General features: G+C 49.3%; 1 protein-coding gene across 1 annotated transcript in view; it reads left to right on the top strand.

Annotated features, from left to right (window-relative positions):
* Window positions 1-424: 424 nt before the first annotated feature.
* Window positions 425-22,916, top strand: part of FBXO42 (F-box protein 42) — a 49,000-nt gene continuing 26,508 nt past the window's right edge. The window contains exons 1-3 of the mRNA XM_086764591.1: window positions 425-550; window positions 16,725-16,991; window positions 19,422-19,538. Of these exons, the coding sequence (XP_086620717.1) occupies window positions 16,742-16,991; window positions 19,422-19,538 (367 nt within the window). The 5' untranslated portion in view covers window positions 425-550; window positions 16,725-16,741. The remainder of the gene's footprint in view (window positions 551-16,724; window positions 16,992-19,421; window positions 19,539-22,916) is intronic.

The following is a 22,916-nucleotide window of genomic DNA, read 5'->3' as shown; positions in this document are numbered from 1 at the left end:
GGCCCTGGCCCTGTGGGCAGGGAGGGTTCCCGGGCCCCAGCCGCGCCTCCCCGGGGGTGTGGCTGAGGAAGGGGAGCCCGGGCAGGGGCGAGGCGTGAGGAGAAGGGCGGCGGGCGAGGCCTGGGCGGCGGGCGGGGAGGGGAGGGAGCCGCCCTGCCACCTTCTCCGCCGAGCCGACCTTCCCAACATGGCGGCCGAGCCCGCCCACCTCTTCCACCATGGCGGGACCTTCCAAACATGGCGGCCTCCTCCCGCCAGAGAGCGGCCTCCGCGCATGCGTGCCCGGCACACCCGACCTTCCCATCATGGCGCGCCTCGCCACGTGACCCTTCCCTCCCGCCTCCCCCCGCCCCTCCGTGGTCATGTGACGCAGGGGCTGGCCGGCACCTGCGCAGTGCGCTCTCCGCCGCGGCCGGGAGCGGCGGTGGCGGCGGGGAGGGAAGATGGCGGCGCCGGTCCCAGCCGTTACCCGGGAGACGCGGCGGTCACGGCCCCTGCAGCCCTGAGGGCCTGGCCCAGCCCAGCCGCGGCGGGCGCTGGCCGGCGGCAGGTGAGTGGCCCCCGCGGGGCGGCTCCGCGGGGCGGGGAGTGGACGGGGGCGGCGGCGGGCATCGCCCCTTCCCCGGGGAGCGGGGCGGTGGGGCCGGGCCCTCAGGGCGGGACAGGCCTCGCCTGGAGGGGACCCCCTATTTGGGGGCTTGAGGAGGGGGTTGAGCCCATCTCTTCCCTCCTTATCCCTTTTTGGGGGGTCCCCATTGAGGGCAGAGCCCCTCCCCGAGGGCTGCTGGTCCCTGCGAAGGGGGAGGCCCCTTCCCTGCCCGCCGAGGGCAGCGGCAGACCCGGGGAGGGGACAAAGCGAAGGCAGCCCCGGGGTCTTCCTTCAGCGCCAGGGGTGGGCAAAACCTGCCCCCCCCCAAAAAAAAAAAAAAACGCAGATTTGCCCCCAAAAATCAGTGTTGGCGTTGGGCAGCGCCAAGGCGCAGGCTGGCACCCTGGGACGGGACGGGACGGGTGCTGCCGGCGGTGCGGTGCTGGGGCTGCCCTGAAAGCTCGCGTCTCCTGCGTGTGAAAACAAAGGTGAGGCTCGGTCTGCAGTTATTCTCCACGTAACTTGGTGCAAACCCGCATCTCGGCTCGCATCCGTGTTCGTGCCTCACGGTGTGTTATATATATGTGTGTGTGTGTATTTGTTTTGGTCCTGAAAGCATTGTATTAAATCAATAGTGGTGCCGAGCTTGGTGTCTATTAGTCCAGCAGGATTTGGGGTGTTACGCCCCATTGTCTTCACTGATAATCTCTTTGTCAGTGATGTAAGAATGGTTTTATTTTTTATCTTTTTTTTTTTTTTTTTTTTTTTTTTTTTTTGTCACAACGCGGCTGGGCTGAGCAGGCGCTGCAGGGGCTCGCCTCAATGCGCGGGTCTCGCTCAGGAGGATTATCTCATCCTGCCTGCAAGATGCTGCCCAAACCTCTCCGGGGTGAAGTGTCTCGCTTCAGTGCTGTTTGGGTTTCAAAATCGGGCAGGGCATTTCCTAGGAGCCCCAGGAGCAGGAGCAGAGCCTTGGTATCTTGCTGTTAATAACCTAAATTCTAATGAATGCTCGGAGGAAGAACAAAAGAGAAGTCGTGCGAACCAAAACGCTTGTCTGCAGTACAGTGAATCAGTTCGTTACGTGGGGACTGTGTTCTGTTTGTACGATAACCCGGTTGATCGCTGGGGATGTTGTTTGTATTAAAATGACTTTAATTATCACTGGGGGGGCTGGCTCAAGCTGCAGGTCACCAGCTGGGAGCCTTGCCCTTTACTAAAGGGGACGTGAATTAAAATAAATTCCATCTGAGGTGCTGTTGGCCTGCATTTGTAACCTGGGTGTAAGGATTTATTTCCCCACCCTGCCCTTCAAGGGCAAAAGAGCCCACAGCCCGAATCGATCCGCTGCCTCGCAGGTGGCCTCGTGAAGCCCCGAATCCGTGATGATGCTGCAGTGTCCTAACGAACCACCTTACATCGCAGCGGTCACAGCCAGGGCTTGGCCCTTCTAGAGAGCCAAGCCTCTGAGCTGGACGCTGATTCAAGAGTTGAGAGAGACTTGCTGTTATGTCCTCATTTCCGTAGCCCTGCCTGGTCCCACCAGCAGCTCTCCTTCCTTTTCATAGAATCCCAGATGGTTTGGGTTGGAAGGGACCTTCAAAGCCCACCCACTGCAACCCCCCTGCCAGGAGCAGGGACACCTCCAACCAGATCAGGTCGCTCAGAGCCCCGGCCAACCTGGCCTGGAATGTTTCCAGGGATGGGGCATCCACCACCTCTCTGGGCAACCTGGGCCAGTGTTCTACAACCCTCATGGTAAAAAAATTTTCCCTAATATTCAATCTAAATCTGCCTCCCTCTATTTTAAAACCATGACCCCTCGTCCCGTCACAGCAGCCCCTACTAACCAGCCTCTCCCCATCTTTCCTGCAGCCCCCTTTAGGCACTGGGAGCCGCTATCAGGTCTCCCCGGAGCCGCCTCTTCTCCAGGCTGAACAGCCCCAGCTCTCATGCCGGAGAAAGGCGGAATACCAGTGGCTTTCCCTTAGGTTGTGTCCCTCAGGTTTGCCTGGGGTCACTCTTTCCCTGGTGTCAGAATTGGGAGGGAGGAGAGCAGGACCCCTGGCTGTTCCCAAGGCAGGATGATGTTTCTCTTGCAGAGGGAGAAATCACAGTTGTCACTGCATCGGGGTCGGTCCTGTTCACCAGGGCTTTCGTATCTGCCTGCTTCTAGCCGAAGCAGGATGGCGTCCAGCGGCTGTTTTCGCTTCGCGTAGCGAAGATGTTTGTGCGGGTTTTTCCTGCTGTGTTACCTGGTGCTTTAACTGATGGGCGACTCCGCCCAAGCAGCATTTTTTCCACAGTGGCAAGTGAAGCACTTGGGTTTGAAAGGCACCGTATGGGTTTACTATCGCGCTGGTTTACTCTTGTGGACTTTTAAAGGCAGCATGTGTAATTGTAAATTTTAATTTGAGTTTAGTACAGCCTTTAATCTCTGGGACTGGAACTTTCACTCTGTTTGGCTGCCAGAGAAGCCCTAAGAGAGATCTGACCTGCAGAACACGTATTATTGTCCGGCCTGTGGTCGGTATGAGGATGGGGATGGTTTATTGCCGCTGTTGAACGTGTGTTACCTTTGCCTTGGGGATTTCGAGCCACTGGTATCGCTAGCCGCTGCGTTGGGCGCCTCTGGAGGGAGGTGTTTGTTCCCAAGGATAGCGGGGATGCGCTCACCTGTCCTGTCCTTAATAGCAGGAAAGTCAATGTATGTCATCTTCCCATTGAACAGGAGGGACACCAGCTGCAGCTTTGCCATGGGAGGGCAGGGATGGTCTGTTCTCCGTGTGTTTCTAGCACATGACCGGTTTTTAAACGTCTGTTTTCAGGGCTTCGGAGAGGCATTGGGTTTCGGCACAGCCTGCTTCGCCCACCGGCGATTCCGGCTGCTTCCACAGGATGTGAGCGAGTGCTGCAGGAAAAGGCTTCCCACTTTCTGTGTAAACAGAGCTGTGCCTCCGAGGGAAGTTATTTTTCCCTGTGCATTTAGTCGTGGCGGGCTTTGTTGTAAAACATTGATTCAGGCTGTGTCCTAACAAATTTTTTAAGCTTGAATATAAATAAGCTTCGAGCCCTTGACTTTTGAAATGCAGCATTGCGTGGGGATGTCGGCGAGGGCTTACAAAAGGTCTTGGAGCCAGAGCTAGGCTCAGGTTTGGTCCAAATCTGGATAAAAGCCTGTGAAAAGAGGACTCCAGCGGCTCTGATAACGCGCTTTCTGCAGGTAAGAGCTCCTTTCGGAGTGCGTTTTCCAGTGCTCTGCAGGTGGTGACATCCCTGAGAGATGCGTCCCGGTATCTGGGCTGTGCTGCCCAGCGGCTAATGCAGCTTTTTGATGTAGTTTAGAAATTCAAGTCAAAATCCCTTTCAAACTCGCTTGTGTTGAGATTAAAGGAGAGCGGGGTGACACATCTGCGTCGACAGTTGTGGCTCCTGTTGAGCAAGGTGCAGAAAACCTGGGTCTTGCTATTTCAAGAGCTGCAGGTGTTCTCCTTCGATTAATTCACATCACCCCTTGCTGTGGACTGTACTGGTTTCCTCATTTCTGTGGCAGGTTTTTAAAATATTTCTCTTCGCCACCTAAACACCTACTGAAACATCTGTGACTTAAGATGTCTGTTTCCCCTCCTATTTAATATAGTTCAGGCAACAGTGATTTGCAGCTCAGGCTGCTGTGCTGTACCTCTTCATAGGTTTCAGACTCATCTTGAAACATTTGTCTGGCTTGTTTTGTTCTGTGCTGGCCTTGTCGGCACTTAGAGCTGTGTTTAAGGACACCCCAGGTTTCCATGAGAAGCTGTGTTTGGTGAAAATACGCTTTTATTTGAGTTGGATGTGGAGGGACGACGTTAGGAGGTGTCCTGCTGCCGGGCCGCCTCGTACCAGAGGTGTAAAAGCAAGGAGCTGTTCCTGAATGCTGCAGATTGTTGCCAAAACCACACGATAACCTTAGCAAAATCTGCCTTTCATTAGGCATGTTCGGCCTAAGCAAACCTCCCTGTGAAGCCGCAGAAATTACTGCTCTTGCCGTTACTGAGTGTACAGTCTCTCTGCAAGTGACACGTTTCAGCAGACAAAAGATCATCTCTGGTTTGCTGAGGGATTTTGGGTTTTCTGGATAAAAAGCAGCTCATGAATGTAAAAATCTTGCTGTTAAGCTGAGGTGACTGTGGGAAGAAACTGTCCATCCCAGAACTTTTTACATCAGGGAATCTGTGATGTGTATTAATCGTTACGGCTGGCTTTTATCACGCTGGAGAGCCTGCAATGATAGAAATTATTTATTTGTGCTTTAACAAAGGATCACGAATCCTTTTGGTGCAGGTACCCTCATGGTGAGCTTTCAGAGGAAGGGGCTGGGTGCGAGCAGGTTACTAAGCCTATTAAAAAAGGCGTAACTCTGCAAAAACCCAACGTTTTCAGCGAACCTCTGCTTTTTGTTGTCACTGGTGTTGGATGCACATCGGGTCCCTTTGCCGACGTGCGAAGACACCTGCCCAAAACATCTTAAACAAGAAAACCAAGCAGCAGCTCCTTCTGCACCATTGTTGTCACATCCATTCTGCAGTTATTTAGTTCAATTCCTCTGTCAAGCAGCCACTTCTCATCTGTCCTGTTGAATGCCTGCTCTTCCTGCATTTGTTTCTAGGCCGGCCGTTTTCTTTCCCCATCACGACTGCTGCTGGGGACTCCTGCAAACCTCCCGGAGCCGTTCTATGGATGCGCGTTGCGACTCGGGAGGGGACACGTGGGATGCCTGAGCCCACTCTCAGCCTGAGTCTTGGGTGCTGTGAAACCCCGGGGTTTCATAAGACGTGCTAACAGCTGGTTTGCGCCACTCTTGTGCTCGGTACGACACCAGGCTGCGCGTCTCGGAAAGGGGTTCCTGTTGGGGCAACGGGAGTGCTCTTGTTTGGGATGTTAACGAAGGAGATCTTGGGCTGCTGGGGAAGCCAAGTTTTTGATTAAGAGGTAGGGATGCATTTGAAATTATAGAATCATAGAATCATAGAATGGTTAGGGTTGGAAGGGACCTTCAAAGGCCGTCTAGTCCAACCCCCCTGCAAGGAGCAGGGACATCCCTGACTAGATCAGGTTGCTCAGCGCCTCATCCAGCCTGGCCTTGAACGTTTCCGGGGATGGGGCCTCCACCACCTCTCTGGGCAACCTGTTCCAGTGTTCTATAACTCACATCGTAAAAAAATTTTTTCCTAATTTCTAATCTAAATCTACCCCCCTCTATTTTAAAACCATTACCCCTCGTCCTGTCACAACAGGCCCTACTGAACAGCCTTTCCCCATCTTTCCTGCAGCCCCCTTTGGGCACTGGAAGACCGCTCTCAGGTCTCCCCGGAGCCTCCTCTTCTCCAGGCTGAACAGCCCCAACTCTCTCAGCCTGGCCTCATAGGAGAGGTGCTCCAGCCCTCTGATCATCTTCGTGATGTAGTGCAATTTCCCTGAATTTTTATTTTATGCTTGACATAATGGGGATTAGCCTTCTAATTTTTGTCTTCTCTTTCTTAGCATTTAACACCTAATAATTTAAGCCTCACTAAACTAGACTTGAGACACGGCATTTCGGATAGAAAGATAACTGTGGCTTTTCTCAGTGGTGATGCATCCCTAACTTGCGGTACTTTTGCTTCTCATTCTCCATTGCCTTTGTCTTTAGCTGCAAAAAAAAATTCCAATAAAAAAGAAGACAAATTCCCCAAATGTGTGGAAGCAGCAGCAAATCCCCGTCCAGCCTGCTGGCTGGTCAGACTCTCTCTATCGCCGGGCTGTATGCTCCTGTAGGTGGCTCAGGTGCTTGTGAGCTCTGCGTGGTGGTGTCCCTGCTGCTGTTTGCATCCCCTCACACCGCCGTGCGTGGGTCTTCCTTGAGGCTTTAGCCCTCTTCCCTTGTCCTTCCAAGCCTTGGTGTGGGAGGGGATGCGGAGCAATCCTTGCTGCTCTATAATAACAGGGCTGCATCGCCACCACCCTGCGGGCTGTTTTGCACACTCGTATAGCCAAAGAGGAAAGTATTTATCCTTCCCCTCCCATCTGCTTTACCTGCTGAAGGATTTAAAAGAATCCTCTGTTACTTGCTTTAAATGTCACCGCTGTTTGCTGGGAGCTGGTTGGGATTTTCCCCCACCAAGATGCAGGTTTACGGGAGAAACGTGTTTAGCAGAAGCTTTAGCGCTGGGAGAAGCGCTCTCCCAGTGCTCATTGCCAACACGGCGTTGACAGTGAATAAAAGAGACGCTGTCTAGACTGCCAGTCACTGAACTAACGACTTCTCCGCGGGGTTTTGTGCGAAGAGAAGACATGCCGCCTCAAAGTGGAAAAAAAAAAAACGCGCCCTGAAGCCACGGTTTGCCTCTTTGCTGGGCTCTGGCCATGCCCACCGACGTGTGTCTCCCGCTCGTGGACCCTTAGGCACTGTTCTTTCTCTCCATCTGCATTGCACAGTGCGACGAGGGGGTGTGTAGGCAGAAATACACGGGTGCTTGCCCTTGCCAGTTAATATCTTCTGCTAAAAAATCCCCGGTGATGAATTCAGGCACGTTCTGAGTTTATACGCTCCAACCCACTTTATGGGTATTGAGGCAAGCACTTAAGCTCTGTGCTTGCTTTTCATAAACGTTACTCTTTTCCATCCCCCTTTTCTGTTTTGATTAGCGTATCTTTGTTTCCAGCTTGCGCATCAACAATGAAACAGACCTCTCGGCGCTATCTTCATACTCATCTTAACTCGGGAGAGGCGGTGGCCTCATTTCTTCGGTGCGGGTCAGGGAGCCAGAAACCTCTGGTTTTGTAATCCCAGTGCTGTCGGGGGCTTGCTTGACCTCAGCTTCTTGATGCTTCTGTTCCTTTACCTATAAAATGGGGTTAATTAACACAGCGACACTTACGAGCCAGACTCTAGGACACCCCAGCGCTGTGTTTTTGTAAGGTGTGACAGCGTTGAGTTGGACAGGTAAGCGCTACGTGGCCAGAGGGTTTTCTGGCCAAGCACATCTCTACCAATGTAACCTCTTGTTTGTTGGTTTGGTTTTGGTTTTTTTTCCCTACCATTGAGAGAGAGAAAATATTTTTTGTATTGTTGCAATTGCTGTTCAGCAAACAGATCTGTCTTTAAATTCTCTGTGGTGTGATCCAGCCCTGCTCCTGGGCGATGTTTGCCCAATGGTTAACTCCGTGGCTGGCAGCTTTCATCAAAGGCTCTGCTCCGGGAACTACACAAACTAGCTTGGAGGTGGCTTACAAGTGTCTTTGATGTGATCAGGTGAGTGGACATCGCAAGAACACTCCTTCAGCGTGTCGGACACACCACACGTGTTACGGCCGAGCTGCTCATCTGCTGGGAGTTTAAGATCAGGAGGAGAGCATTGTTTGCAGTGCTCGTAGGCTGATAATGTCCGTGTCGAGATGGTGTTAGATGTCTTGGTACCCTGCGTGCTAACAAAGATAAAAACATTGCATCAGCAACCTGCTGCAGAGTCAGCAGTCCTTCTGAGAGCTGCGGATATCGATTTAAATTAAACCTTGGCTACCGAGCCTGCGCTAATACATGGCTTTTTCCAGTGCATCCTTTTTTTTTTCTCGGCCTGAAAGTCAGTACCCTTGAGCTCATCTTCACTTCAGATGGAATGTCCCAGGGCTGCTCGTGACTTCTGTTTCTAAGTCGATAGAGGAACCTTGTGGCTTGTGAATTTAGGCTGCAGAATAACTTTGTTTATTGCAAAAATGAAATTCTTCCACACCCCTCCTCCTCCATGTGCATGTGCTGAGCCAAAGACCGCGTCGCAGGGGGGAACCAGAGGCTTGGGTGTGAGCGCTTGTGTGATAAGCTGCCCCGCTGGTAAACCCTGACCTTGACCTAGCATTTGCTTAACTTAATTTTCCTGGGCACTAAAACTGCATTCTTCATTCCCGCAGCAAAACATTAAGCCTGAATCTTGCAGGGCTGTTGGAAGCCTAAGTCCTGACTGGTTGTCCCACTGCTTAAAGCAACCAGGGGCTGCCTGATTTACGTGGACAGCGTTGCAGCGTGGGCACTGCTGCTGGTTATTTAAGTCTCCTGAAGTGCCAGTAGTTTCTGAAGGAAGTTGTCTGGAGCAACGTGTGTGCCTCTCAACAGGCTTTTGCCAGGGTTCTGGTTTTTTTTGGAAACAAGAATTTCCCTCTCACACGTATTCCTGATCCTGTTGCCCCTTTCTGCCTGATCTGACGAAACAATAAAGATCTCAAAGATCCTGAGTTCCCCCAAGTTTCATGAGACAGAAAGGGAGAGGAAAGACCCTGTCGAAGGCAAGAAAGCTCAGAATTCTGGAGACCAAGGGAGCTACTGGGGAGGAAGAAGGCCCAGCCTCCCCAGTCCGATTGTGGCATGCAGCGGCGGCTCGCCTGCAAGCGGTGCGTCGGTAGAAAGTGACATTTTGCTGCCTCCCGAGCCGCCTGTTTTGCTGGCTGGGCCAGAGGAGGTGGATGCGATCCAAGGTTTTTCCCGGCCAAGGAAGTCGTGCGCCGGGTCGGACTCTGACACTCGCCGCGGGCCGCTTTCCTGCGGCGGTGTTTGCTTGACACGTGGGCACCGCAGGGACTGCGGTTTCCTCCGTGTGGGCAGCAGTTGAGTGGGAACTGTGCTGGGAGCAGCTGGGATTCATCGGGTTACGCTGTGCAAAGAAAAGAGTTTATTTACAAAAAAAAAACAACAGCCACACTGAATAAGCATCTAATGCAGTCTGTTAGAAAATCAGGAATGAAATCACCCAGCATGTTTGGGTCCCTCCTGGTTTTGTTAGCAAACCCTTCTCCGGGATGCTTCCGTGCTTGACGTGTAATTATTTTGCCTGAGCAGGTTTTCTGTGCAGTTTGGACATAGAAACGGGCATCGGGCTGCATGGAAGTGCAAATGCAGAAAGGATGTTTCTGTATTTGTATTTTCAGACTTGTTTTTCATACAGTCAAAACCGGACTGGTTTTTAGATCCGGAGCACGTGTTTTCCTCATGGTTCAGCCGTAAATTTACCTTCATTTTCCTGAAAGTCATGTACAGGTTAACCAATTTTAGTGGCCTTGGCAGGTTTAAGAGATGTCAGTGGAAAGTAAGGAGTCCTGTATCATTTTTACAGACTGTCCTCAAAATAATGAAACTGCAGCTTTCCAAGTGCTGCCGTGAGCTCCAGACCTGCTGCACGAACGTAACGCAGGCGGCAGGTGACGATTATTTCCAGGATCTGCCGTCTTGGCGCTATCAGGCAGGAGTTCTTGCTGATGAATCGTTCCAGGCAGGTTTGGATAGGTACCGAAAATCACATCGAGTGTTTTTATCCACTCTGCAAACTGTTTATCCTCAGACAGCATATGTTACGACAGGAGAAGCATCTGCGCATTTTTTTTGTAAAATCCTTCTTTTTCAAGTGTCCAAGCTTCGATTTGCTTGTTTAGGGATAATTTTTTTTCTGACTAGCGTGCAGTTTTACCTTTCATCTTGAAATGAATCGTGATGATTTGTTTTGCTAGAAGTTCAGGCGAGAGTAATTTTAATCAGCGGCTTGTAGGGAGCCGGTAGAGGGAGCGTGTGAGCCCAAAATGCACTTACTTACAGCCCTACCAAATTTCGGGAGATTTCAGTAGAGGGGATGGATCGCAAGAGCAAACCTTGATACGGTCCAGCCAATTGTTGCACCTGAGCAGAACAATTTTCAAAACAGCCCAAATCTGGGTCTGAGTTATTGGAACAACCCTTTCTGCATCTGGAAAGCCCCAGCTAGGGTTGATGTTCAGACAGACTGATTTTTTTGTTTGGTTGGAGGGATGTAACGTCGTTGAGCGATTACTCGGGCTTCAGAGCTGGAGGCGTGCACGTGGGGGCTTGTTTTTGTCGGGGCGACCCAAAGAGCATGGTGCGCTGTGTGCCCGGCCCACCGGGATCATCGTTTTAGCCTGAGAATAATTGTATTTAATGGCCAGTGTGATTAAATCTGGGGCTCGTTGGCCAACGGCGTCCGTGTGAGCTCAAGCAGTACCTAAATAAGTGATGTAAAAGCTGCTTTTGTGCTGCTAGTGCTTATCAGTCCAGATTTCAACAGGTTTTAAACAACTTAAGCTGGTTTAAGGGTAATAACACTGCCAAAAGAGACCTAGAAAGTTTCCAAATCCTATTTGCTATGGATGCTTCTGGGGGATTTTGTTGGAGGCTGGAGGTCTCGGCTTGGTTAGCGGTGTTCTGCAGGAATATCTGGGGACGGTACCTTTGCTTTTTGGTCTGGTTCTTGATCTGTTAATATTTTATTAAGCTTTTAGGCTAATCCCGAAATTTTGTCCCATTTAATCCATTGGGAAATTTGAATGACAGATTTTGCTGTGTACACGTGAAGTGTGGCATCTTTAAACTCTGCTATTTCCTTCGTTCTCGTGAACCGTATGCTAACGACAAGTATACAAACCACGTGCTGCCTCGGTCTGTATTCCTGCCGTAAATCCAGAATAAACCTCAATTGCTCTTTCTCATTTCCAGTGCTTTCATTTCGTAGGAAGAAAAATTAGGCAGAATTTATTTTTAGGTTGCTGTGCTCTTTGTGCAATAAGTCTTGCTGCATAATGCTATGTTACTACTTTGGGTTTGTTTTTTTTTTTAGGAAAGCTTAGACTGAAAATGAGCAGGAATCTGAGTAGTCGGTGGGAGTGATTTCTGATAACTCTGACCCTTTTTGTTACAACAATATCTGTTAAAATTCAGCTGTAATCATGTTGTTCCATTACAGTGTGGTGCAGGTTATACGGCACTGTAAAATGAAGTCACGTAATTTTGAATTTGTCTCTGGAGTCTCTATAAAAATACTGGTTTAACGGGTGAGAGACATGACAGGGAGGCGGTACCGAAAGATACCTATTCGAATTTTCAACCTTGCAGATGGAATTTAGGAAACCTTTATTTTCATGGGTGAAGCTGGGTCTTATATGAAAGGGGAAAAAAAAAAAACAAACAACAATTTCCTGTTGAAAGGCAGCTAAAGGGAGAAGCGTGCTTCAAAGAGCTTATAATTGCCCGTTGTGCAGGGATCAGAGGACGAGTGTGGCGCAGGTGTCCCCCGAGGTCTCACCCGTTTTCTGGGCGCGATGCTCGTGCAGCTGTGCAGACAGGATATTGCTCATCCTTCGCTTTCCCAGAGGCTTTGTTTTCCTTTTTTGACTAAAATCTGCTTTTTTCTCCCCCCCCCCCCCCCCCCCCCCCCCCCATTGTGGAACTACTGTAGCAGTTATTTTCAAATGTGCCACCTCTAACTGGTGGTGCGAGTTTTGCAGCACTGGAAACGTTGTCTTACTTGTCGGTGTTTATCCCTACCCCGAATTCCGTGGCTCCTGCAGACCTTTTCCTCTGTGTGCTGTTTTTTTCATAAAATGATGTGCTTCTACCTGGGAAGTAGTGTTTTATTTTTCCTTTTATATCACTAGAAAAGGACTTGCGGCTTCTGCAGGGCAGCTGAGAGTAGCAAAAACTGGAGGGTGGGAAGCTGCCGTCCAATTCCTTGATGGCACAGCTGCACAAGACGAACAATAAAATATCGTGCAAAAATATTCCTTCCCAATACAGACAGGAATTTTTTTCAAGGAAAGCAGCCTAAGACTTATTATTAAATGTGTCTGACTGATGGAATAGGCTTTTTTAAAAACTGGGTAAGAGAATAAGCCGAAAAGGTCTAAATGTGTCTGAGTGCTCCCCTGCTGTGCGGATGGAGCTGCTGACAAGCAGAATGAGCAGTTGCAAAGTATGAAGAAGAGTCTGGAGCAAGTTAGAGGCAGTTGCTGTCTTCCACCCCTAAATTAACGCCGTGGCTCCTGATTGCCAAGTGCAATTAACCATTCTGTTCTGCAGAGTCCCTTTCTCCTTCCAGCTGAAGCAGCCAGCCAGCCAGGGCTGGGTCCTTTCACACACACCTTGAGTATTTTTATTCCCCTCCCCCCCCCCGGGTGAGAACATAGGCTCTACGATTATGTTTGGAGGGAGAATTTTTTGTGGCATGTGAAAATGAGAATTCCCTTATGACTAATGTGCTCTGACTCAGTACTATTACACAGCCTCTTATTTTCATTCAAGAACTTTCCCTTGGAGGCTTTTTTTTCCCCTAAAATCTGTTGACTTTTTTAAATTAAAAAAAAAAAAAAGCCAGGTCAAAAACCCTGCGGGTTCAAGCACTGCTTAAAACAGCTGAGAGTTGCGGAGAAGAGGAGGTAGCTCAGGATGGGAACCACTGACGCCACCCACGCCTGTGAACTGGGGTCCGTGGGACCGGGGGAGATGCCTGCAGGTAGGATACCCTTCTTGGGTCCAGGGGGCTTTTGCGGGAGCAGGCTGCTGGCTACCTGATGTCGCTACCGGGCTCCGAGATGTGCGAAACCCGGCGAGTTTTTTTGCCTGCGTTTAATATTTTTCATCTGTTTGTTCCACTGCAGTGGATAATTATGTTAGCAGAATAAATAGCGGGTTCTTAAATAATTTCAGGAGGTGAGAGAGGGAAAACTGAAGTGCTCTGAAGGGAGGAAAAGAGTTATAAAATGTTTTGCCAACTGGCAGACACACAACTTTTAGGAAGGGCCGGGCAAATTTGATCAGTGCTGGCAGAGCTCTCTTTTGATTGCCCTTGTAGCGCTTCTTTACGTGTTAGTTTAAGCAGCTGCGATTCCTTCTTGCTAGGGCTTTAGGCTAGTTTCTGAACACTGTAAAATGTTTCTGCTGCTGGAATATAAAGGCAATTCTCCAAGAGCAAGAGGGCTGTAGGGTGTAAAATATAATATGATGCTTCAAGGGGCTTGTGTTGGCCTCCACCGTGATCGGTCCGAGCAGAAAGGGACTCCTGGATCCGTCCCAGCAAGTTAATTGAATTGCACCTACTTTTGGACGAGACATGACTGCTTAAATAGCTTTACTGCGGCTTTTTGAGTGCTTGGAGATTAATTTCACAAGCTGAAGCCCGGCTTGGTGCAAGCAGAGAGCACCTGGAGAGCCAGGATGAGTGAGAAAGCACCTACTGCGTCCCACCCTTAAATGCAGATGGGACAGAAGCGCTCCGTTCTGCTCATCAGATAACTGGTACAAACACTGGCATGGGATTTTGTCCTGTGGATCTGCTGAATAATTGGTGATGGGAGCTGGCTGGAATGTTTTAACTGGTGGTTGTTCCCAGCCCGCCGTTTTTGTGCTGTAAGAGCAAAGTCTGCATCCGCGGCAGGTCGGGCTTGAGGGGTTATTTTGACAGCGACTTGCCTTTTGGGAGCTGAGTTTATTGCTGGTCTTGTTTTCCTTAAGAAAAAATAACACTGCGTGGGTGTACAAACTTGGAGGATGGTGATTTTTTTAATGCTTAAACGTTTAGAAAACAAGGATCTAGCAAAGTAGCTGCATTTGAGTATTTATAATATTATCAAGTGGCCTGGTAAGATCAGACAATTCAGCAGCTTCTCCATCCCCAGATCTGCCAAGCACGTGCTGTTGGGAGGCATCGAGGGGTTTCCCTGCTCCTCCTGCCTTTTGAAAACGGGCCTTAGAGATGCTTTTCTAAGCCCCAAGCTCGTTTCTGCCCGTGATTAACTTGCTGGTTTGTGTTTTTCCCAAGCCTGCTCCAGAGGATTGAAATTGGGATTTAATCACTGGGAAAAAAAAAAACCCTTGCTAGGCAGGCTTTCATTCCTGCATTTCTCATCTGACTTCCTGCAGCAGGCTTTGGACGTTATTTAAAGGATAAATAAAAGCTGTTGGGAAACACACATCATCGTTGCTTCTAAACCTTGATAACACAACAGATGTCCTGGGTGAACCTGTTGAGCCCAGACTTATGTTCGGCATTGTCACCCGCAGGTGTCCCGTTGTACCTGATCGGGATGTAAATGTACTTCTCTTTAGTTTTTCTGGCACGCTTTTAGGGTGTGAAACGCCTTCTGCTCCACCTGGGTAGATGTGCTGCTCTCTATTTTCCCAAGCCCTGAGATAGGGACCGACCCTCCTTCCTCCGACCTCCCCGGCTCAAGGGCAACCGCATCCCGAGGTTGGAGTACCGGGAGCCGCTGGCTTCCTGCCACGCCGTGTCAGGATGGAAATCTGCACATGCTATTCGTAGCGATACATGCTTTGGCTTGGAAAAGACCCAACCCTGTGTTTTCTAATTTTTTTTTTAGTGCAGCTCTGCTTTTTTTTTTTTTTTTTAATATAGTTTTCCATTTTTTAATCTCTGGGAATTTGTGTGTTATCTGCTGCGTAATGCCGTTTGCTGGCAGCAGCAGCACTCATGTCAAAGCGTTTGGGTTTCAGCCTTCCTCTGTCATAACATTGACTCTAAGAAGGATTTCTGACGCGGGAAAACGTGCCAAGCATCTGTTAGGATGATAACTGTAACTTTAATTTTGACGTGGTTTCTCCCGAAGATTGACAGCCCCTAGGATTTTCTGAAGCTGCTTCATCAGGGAACCTGACAAAAGTGGAGAGTAATGCTGTGGAACGTCATTTTCCTGAGCATGAATTAGTTGTCATGGCAAGCTTTTCTGCTCTGCATCTCTGCCGTCTGCTGTTCCCATGGCTCCTCGGCTTGGTGTATGCCGGGCTGGGAAAACCCTGGGTTTAGCTAGGGAAGACGGTAGAGTTTGCATTGCTGGAAGCTTATAACAGCTTAGTTTATTCTTGATAGCTAGGTAACCTGAATTCCTTCCAGCCATATTTTCTGCAACACTAAGAGTTTGGTAAAAATATGATACTGTATTTTATGACCAGCGTGGGACAAGATATTTGTATTTAAGGTATTTGTATACATTGGGCAAAAAGCCATGTCTTGTCTTCCCTCTGGAGGAGCGGGTTTGCTTCCCGGGCTTGCTGCAGGTGGGATTTGTTCTGTGGACTGTGACCCGCATCCCATCATCCCGGTTGTTCTGGGACCTGGGGATGGCTGGGCAGCCTCTGCCTCCTGGAGTCAGGAGGAACTCACACTGAGCGATGTGAGAGCTGAGAGCTTGCCCTGGTTTGGGTGCTTCGTTACAACCTGCTGTGCTGGGAAAGGGTAAAAAGGGAATTTGTGGTTGCAGTTTTTGGAAAAGAAAGCCCCTGTGTTGTCCTCATGAGTTGTTACGTTGGTTTGAGCTACTGGTGCAGGTGTAATTGTGGAGCAGTTGCATCCCTTGGTCTTCTTCTGGTGGCACTGGAAGGCAAAACTGTCACCACTCCCTCCAAAACAGATCGGCTGCTTCCTAGGAAATAGGGTCCAGGGCTTTGTTTTGCAGCGACAGGCATGGGTTTAACTGCAGACCCTGCCAACTGGCAGGATTGGACGCAGACGCTCGTTAAGGTGGATTTATTTCATGATGTATTTCTGTCATCGCTGCGTTACCTTATACTTAAGATGCTCTGAATAGCTGGAGATAAAATACTTGATATTCTAGCCTTTCATCGGCAGTAAATCCTGTGGAGGGTTTTCTTTCCTCGACTACTGCCAGTAAGAACTGTGTGCAAGTATTTAAGAGAAAAAAAAAAAAAAAAAGAAAAAAGAAAAAGAAAAAAGGGAGGTGTTAAGGGAGGATGGGACAGGGATTTTTTCCCCCCTGCGTGCTGCTGAGAAGTTGCTTGGGGTGAAGCAGGCTCGCTGGCAAAACTGGTTTCGCAGTGGAGGAGGGGCTGCAAAGCTGGTGCTTCGATCCTGTCCTGTCCCGCCTTGGGTCGCTCTCGATTCAGGGGGATCCCGCTCCCGGTCGCTGCCCGGCCCCGCGGTGCAAACCAGCCAGGGTCAGCAGCGCAGCAGCGTGATGCCCTCTCCTGCCCGGTGAGGGAGCAGGGGTTGGAGAGCGGCAGTTCCTCCAGTGGGTTTGGTTTTTTTTTCTGTGCTCTCTCTGGTACCATCTGTAGGCGACAGTAGGGCTGAGAGCAGCGAGATGAAGAAGTGGCCTGGGAAAATGCTGCGCTGGTGTAGAAGGGCTTGTTCCTAAACCATGTGCAGCCTGCTTCAAAGCTTCGCAAAACCCACATCCTCAGCTGGGAGTTCGCAGGGGTAGAGTTTGACGTAGACCTTTGCTGTGACATACACGGCTTGCAGATGCATTTCTGATGCTATTAATTTCCTTTGTGACCTTACTGTTTGGTTTTTTTTCTCTTTCCCCCATGAAGCTGTGAAGTGGAATGCCATGGCCAGTTCCTCGGACAGTGAAGATGACGGCTTCATGGCTGTGGATCCAGAAGACGCTGTGGTCGAAGGGACGATGGAGCAAGATGATGAGCCGCACGCTGAGCTGGAGGTGGAGGAGACCAGGCATAACAGATCAATGTCGGAGCTCCCAGAAGAGGTTTTGGAATATATCCTGTCCTTCCTTTCGCCGTATCAGGAGCACAAAACTGCCGCCCTTGTCTGCAAACAGTGGTATCGACTAATCAAAGGTACAAATAGCTGTAATGAGAGTGCGTTTTTTTAATTGTGGGAACGTGGATTTGTATCCCAGCTGCTCTTTGCTTTGTTTTAGCCTCGCCTGTTGTTTTCCCCTCAAACTCAGAAATTTGCTTTCTGCAAAATGCCAGAAAAATAGCTACAGCTATTGAGTCACTTGCCTTGCTCAAGGCATTGCTAATAATGGCGCAGAATTGAGCCCCTCGGCCTCTTTTGAAGTAGAAAAGTGCAAAACCCCAAACCCTCTACGTCAGAGCAGGTCGCTCGCATTGCTTTTGAACGCTCTCCGTGCGCTGCTGCTGTGCAGTGCTGTTGACCTCATGTTCAGGCTTCCTCTCCACAGCAGTCCCGTGTCTAATGTGGCTGTAATTGTGCTTCGTTTGCGTCTTGCTCCGTAATTAATGTTCCCGGAAACAAAACACTGTCTGGTTCTTACAGCTCTGCTGAAGATAAGTGGTTTATGAAATCTGCATTAATACAGATCTACATATTCAGGCTTCCTGAAAGGATAGCCCTGAGATACAGATACTTCGCTTTGCCTCCGTGCAGCATTAGTTCTGAAGCCTTACGGGGATATTTTAACGCTGGATACGTATGATACGACAAATAGGTTGGGAAAGTTTGGGCAAGAATACGAGCAAAGCCATCTGCTTCGGTATTTTTTTAAATACCTTGCACGATTTCCGTTACATGTCCATTGGGGACGTGCGGTTTGATTGCAAGCTTCATTAAGAAGGTGGCGGTGGAAGAGGAGGCCACAGTTAAATCTGTAGGAAATGAGGCACGCTGCTGCACAAGGGTAACTAGTTTCTTCTGGAAAAGGCGAAATGGCTGTCAGGTGAGAAACGCCTTTGGCAGGCGTGTGGGGTGATGTCTAATTTGTGGACTTCTCTGCACATGTGAAAGCATTCCTCAGATTCCAGGCGTTTTCTGCCTTGCCCGGAGTTTAACAGGCTGGAGGTTAAAAAAAACACAGCCGCTTCAGAATTCATTGCACAAAATTACTCTTTTTTTGCATAATTTCGGGTCAGCAGCAGCCCGCACTGCTGTTGAAAGGTTTCTCAAGCGTCCATGGTTCTTGAGTTGCTGCTTGGGTGCACTTTCTCACGCGTGCTTGTTCCTGGAGTGGCCTTCAGAGATGCATAGGATGCAGCTGCAATGAGCAAGCACCTGGTGATTCACCCCAAAAGAGACTGCGGGAAACATCCCTGGAGCGGAGCGGAGGGATGAGCAGCCCAGGGCGCAGCGTGGCATTGGAAGGAGTTGTCTGGGTCTCAGGGGATGAGTGGTGCTGGGCAGCTGTGCCATTTTTGCGGCAAAAAAAAAAGGCAATGTAATTGCTAACCTACTTGCCACAAACAGAGAGGTCATTTGAGGTAAACACTTGTTTTCTGCTGGGTAATTTTTCCTGTTTGCCAGGATACATCTGTGAAATCCTATCGTTCGGATTACGTTTCCCAGTGACTCTTGGGGACCAGCTGTGTGAGGACCTCAGGCTTCATTTTTTTAATAATTTTTTTTTTTTTTAACTTCCTGCTTTATATCCCAGAGTGTGATTTCTTGCTGAGGTTGTTCCTGGCACAGGGTGTCATGGTTTTGTTAGTGAGGGAGGGCCTAATGTGCTACGACACAGGGCTTCCAGTAAGCAAATTCTTGGGGGAAAAAAATCTTGGCAGGTTGTGGCCTCCTCAGTGCGAGGGCTGTTGTAACATAGCAATGCCACCAAGCATCTGCTGAGCTGCTGCGGTCGTAAATCCTCGCCAGACCCTTTTCCTCCCACGGGGAGCAGTCTCTGGCTGCTCTCAGCACACACACAGACACATGTACTCCATGCACAGAATTAATTGCAGCTCTGGGGCTGGCCTGCTCCACAGAGGAGCTGTTGTTGGCCGGATCCTCTCTCTCGTGCGGCTAAGGAGGAATATTTTCTCCTAAGACATACTGACTTTTATCACTGGTCTCTCCTCTTCTATTTATTTTAGATTCTTGCGCAGTAGCTGCATGCACGCTCTTAAAAATTCATTATGGCACTTTATTTGTCCTCTGAGGTCCATGAAGAGAAGGACAGCTGCTCCTCTGGAGGTGTGATTAGAGGACAGCGGGCTTGCGGTGCAGCAGAGAAGGCTGAAAGCCGGCTCCGTGGAGGCACCACACGTGCTTCCCTTTCACAAAGGCCTTGCTTTACCAGGCTAGAGCTGACGGCTATCGGAAATGCAGTGAAACAGTTCTGTGAACGCTGCTGATTTCCACGTTTGCGGAGTCCCTGTTCTTTATTCTCTTTAATCCTCTGAATTTCCACCAGTGTATTTATAATCTAAATACCAGAGTTCTTTATAATTGCTGTTGTGCTGCTTGTGCAACTGTGCAGGCATGGTTCGTTCCTAACGTGCCCCAGATTTTGCTGATGTCTTGTCTTTTCCTAGGTGTGGCCCATCAATGTTATCACGGCTTTATCAAAGCGGTGCAAGAAGGAAATATTCAGTGGGAGAGTCGCACTTACCCCTACCCGGGCACCCCCATCACGCAACGCTTCTCGCACAGTAAGTAGCTGCTGGGAAAAGCTCTGCTCGCCCTGATTTGCAAGGGGGACCTGGGGTGGTTTGCGCTGCGTCGCTCGGCATCGCAGTGCTGCACGTGCCTGTCGCCGCAGCAGAGTTTCAGCCGGTTGGCGTGACACACGGCTTTGCCAACACGAGCGCTTTGCACAAGGATTCAGTAGCTGCTTGTCGTGGTTGTTGGCTCGTCGCTCTTAGGAAGCGTTAATGGAGCTAGGGTGGGATTTTTGCTTTCTGGGTTTGCAGATCTTCTGTGCAGACTTTTCCGCAGCTCCCCTTTGAGCTGAGCTTTGCGTCCCCTTCAGTAGAAATCTCACTGGGTAGGGACTTGAGCGTGGTGGCTCTCCAAGCCAGTGAGTTTGCCTGCCCACAGCACTCGGATGTCTGCTGGCTGTTTTTACAGCAGATCATCTTCTACACCTGTGAGTAATACAATCTGGTGGAGGGTAAGCGTGGCTCGCTTCAAAATAAGACATGAAGGTGCACGTGAGAAGCACTGAGGCAAGCATATCTGCTGGTGGCGGTAAGCGATTCAGTCGACAATGCCGCTTCATGTAGGGGGTGAATTTTTGCCCTGCTTCCAAGTTTCTGGAAGAGAACAGAAAAAGCATTCCTGTGGAGGGAAGGATGCTTAAGTAAAACTTGTTATTTGTACTGCAGCAGCATCAAGCTGCCTCAGCCTGCTCTGCCAGGCGACAGAGTCAGATATGACAAAAATTCAGTCCTTGTGGCTTCGTCGCTGGGTCTGAGCCCTCTGGGAAGGGAGCAAATTTCTTTTTTTCCAAAGGTAAATACACATGGTGTAAGCAGTGTGATTCCAAGAGCAAGGAGGCATAAAATTTTCATATTCCCAAGTAATAATTTATGAAGCAACCCATGCGCAGCCTTCTGCCAAGGCAAGTCTAGGAGACACTGCAGGAAGCTCTGGTGAAGTCATTATCCTCTTCGAAGATTGCCTTGTCCTCCTAAATAATAAAAAAGGCACCACCATTCATCGCTCCTTTTTAAGCGGCTGTGTTAGTAAAGTGTTTATTAATGACTTCTAGATTTGCACGTATTTTCCCCTCAATTTTTGCAGCCTTTTTGCAACTGGCAAGCTTTAAGGCTGCCTAGAAATTACCTGAAAAAGGCCCAAGCGTTGCACCACAGACTGCTGTGTGCTCTTTAATTTGTCCTGCTTCCCACCAGGGGCTTCCTCTGCGCGTGCCGCTGTTAGGCTCGGTCCAAAGTGAGTTCCCTCACTAAAGCCGCTGCCCTCAGAGCGCGTAATCTGTATTAGCCTCGCTATTTGACGGTGTCCTGGCTCTGGTCAGCCCTCAGTCACTACAGAAGTGTTATTAATGCACTTGATGTGCAGAAAGCTAATCTGGATTAACTTGTTTGCTGACTTAAACTGATTTATTTTTTTTTAAGCAGTTTTCCAGATCAGCTTTTCCTGCAAGAGCACTGTGTTTTTGAGAGTGAATTCTAATATTAAACCGAAGCTGCAAGTTAATTGCAGAAATTCAAGCTCAGTCTCTAAATCTACGCCCTAAAATACTAGGATATAGTGAGCCAAGGTGAAGTAAGGAGGTCTGGGAAGGAGGGCACGAGGGAGGACTCACAAACCCTTTTTTAGGGGTGAGTAATTTGCCAGCTTTTGTAGAAAGACGTCATCTATAAGGCACGAGGCATGTGGAGTTGACAGGCAGCGGTATGTGGTATCAAAGTGGCTAGAGCTGTCTCTCTTCCAAGATTTATTAGAAATATCCCAGAAGTTCTTGTATGGAGCATAAAAGGACAAGCGAGAGAATTTAAAATAGTTCGAGGTCACAATGTCTTCCATCAATTCTGAAAGGAGTAAGAGAAAAACCGTTTGATAAGGAATAATTAATGAAGTTACTGCTGTCGCACGGGGAGGGAGTGTTGGCGAGGCTTTGATCAGACAGCTGATAACAAACTTTATGGATGGGCTGGAGCTTTTCCAAAGGATTTGACTGAAGCTGCAGAACATTGTACGGTATCAGTGATGCTGTTATTTAGATAAAAACATAAAGGAAGAAATACTTCACGCATAGGTTTTAGAGCTGAACAGCAGGTATAATGTTTGCAGTAGTCATCTCATTCTTTTTTATCCCGAACGCATGAGCCTACAAACACCATAGCAGGGCAATGACTCACGCGGTTAAATAACTGGCCGCAATCAGAAAGCGATGTCAGAAGGTGCAGGAATGCAGAAACGGAAAAGCAGCAGAGGAATGCCGACTGTTGCGCCAGAAATATTGATCCTTTGATGGCAGAGTGACTAATTTTAAATACTGATTATTTTTTTTTCCGTGCAGTCTGGAGAGCGTGGCACCAATGTGATGACTAATGAAAGCAATTCCGTAGCTTTACCCTGAGAGGCGAGGGAGAGGTAGAAGCTGGAATGTTGTTTGTTTTACAGAATGGGCTGCTTTTCAACCGGAGCTACAGCTCTTCGTATCGCCCAGCTTTGCTCAGTATATCGCTGCGCTGAGTCCCTGGACTGCAGGGAGCTGAAAAGTACTGGTTTTAGAGAATAAAGGGGTAGATATGGAACTTTTTTTCCACCCCAGAGATGCGGAGGCAGCAGCAGAGCTGTGTTTTCTGAGATCTGGAGCATTTTTATCATGCCGCAACTTGCGGCGTAGTTGGTGTAAACATCTGTGCCAGCCAGCAGGACCGGGTGCTTTCATCTGCAGCCCTGCCTCCTCGGCGCCGCCGTCCTGCTGGCTCTTGTGCCGAGCGCCGTTATGGGAGCGGAGAGGTTACCTCCAAAACCCAGCCCCGCGTTGGAGGAAGCGCTGCCAGCAGCCCAACGTACAATTCTTGCGGCGTGGGCTGGTCAAGGTGCTCCTGGGAACGCCAGCACCAAGAGCTGTCAGCCTTGAGCTGCGGTGCTGTTTCCAGCCAAGCCACAATGGGATTTCCATCACCAAGCTGACTTTTCCCCCCCTCTCTGATGGGGAATGTGACCTTTAAACTTGGATAGGTGACTTTACTTGATGCAATCAAAGTTTAAAAATTCAATGCCCTTTAATTATTGCGAAGGGCACGTATTTGTATTCAGTTTTCCCTTCCCAGTTGATCTTTAGTTTGGTTATTTTGCGCTCCGGGTGAAAGTTTCTGATGTTTTGCTCAGCAGAGCGGAGGGGAAACAGGAGTGTGTTCAAAACAAGCTGGCTTTGCGGTCTGTTTGGGTATCAGCGTCCTCAAACATCAGAAATATTTATTCTCTTCACTTCCGGTTACATAGTTATACCATCTCTGTAACACTAAAACTCTGGGACACACTGAATTTTACCAGGACTTCAGTGCTTTAGAACAAAAACAAACTCCAAATTCCATCCAGTGATCCCCAGC

Source organism: Chlamydotis macqueenii, chromosome 21 (assembly GCF_036417535.1).
Source record: "Chlamydotis macqueenii isolate bChlMac1 chromosome 21, bChlMac1.mat, whole genome shotgun sequence".
NCBI lineage: Eukaryota > Metazoa > Chordata > Aves > Otidiformes > Otididae > Chlamydotis > Chlamydotis macqueenii.
Note: the sequence above shows the minus strand (reverse complement) of the source record. Positions and strands in the feature narration are given on the sequence as shown.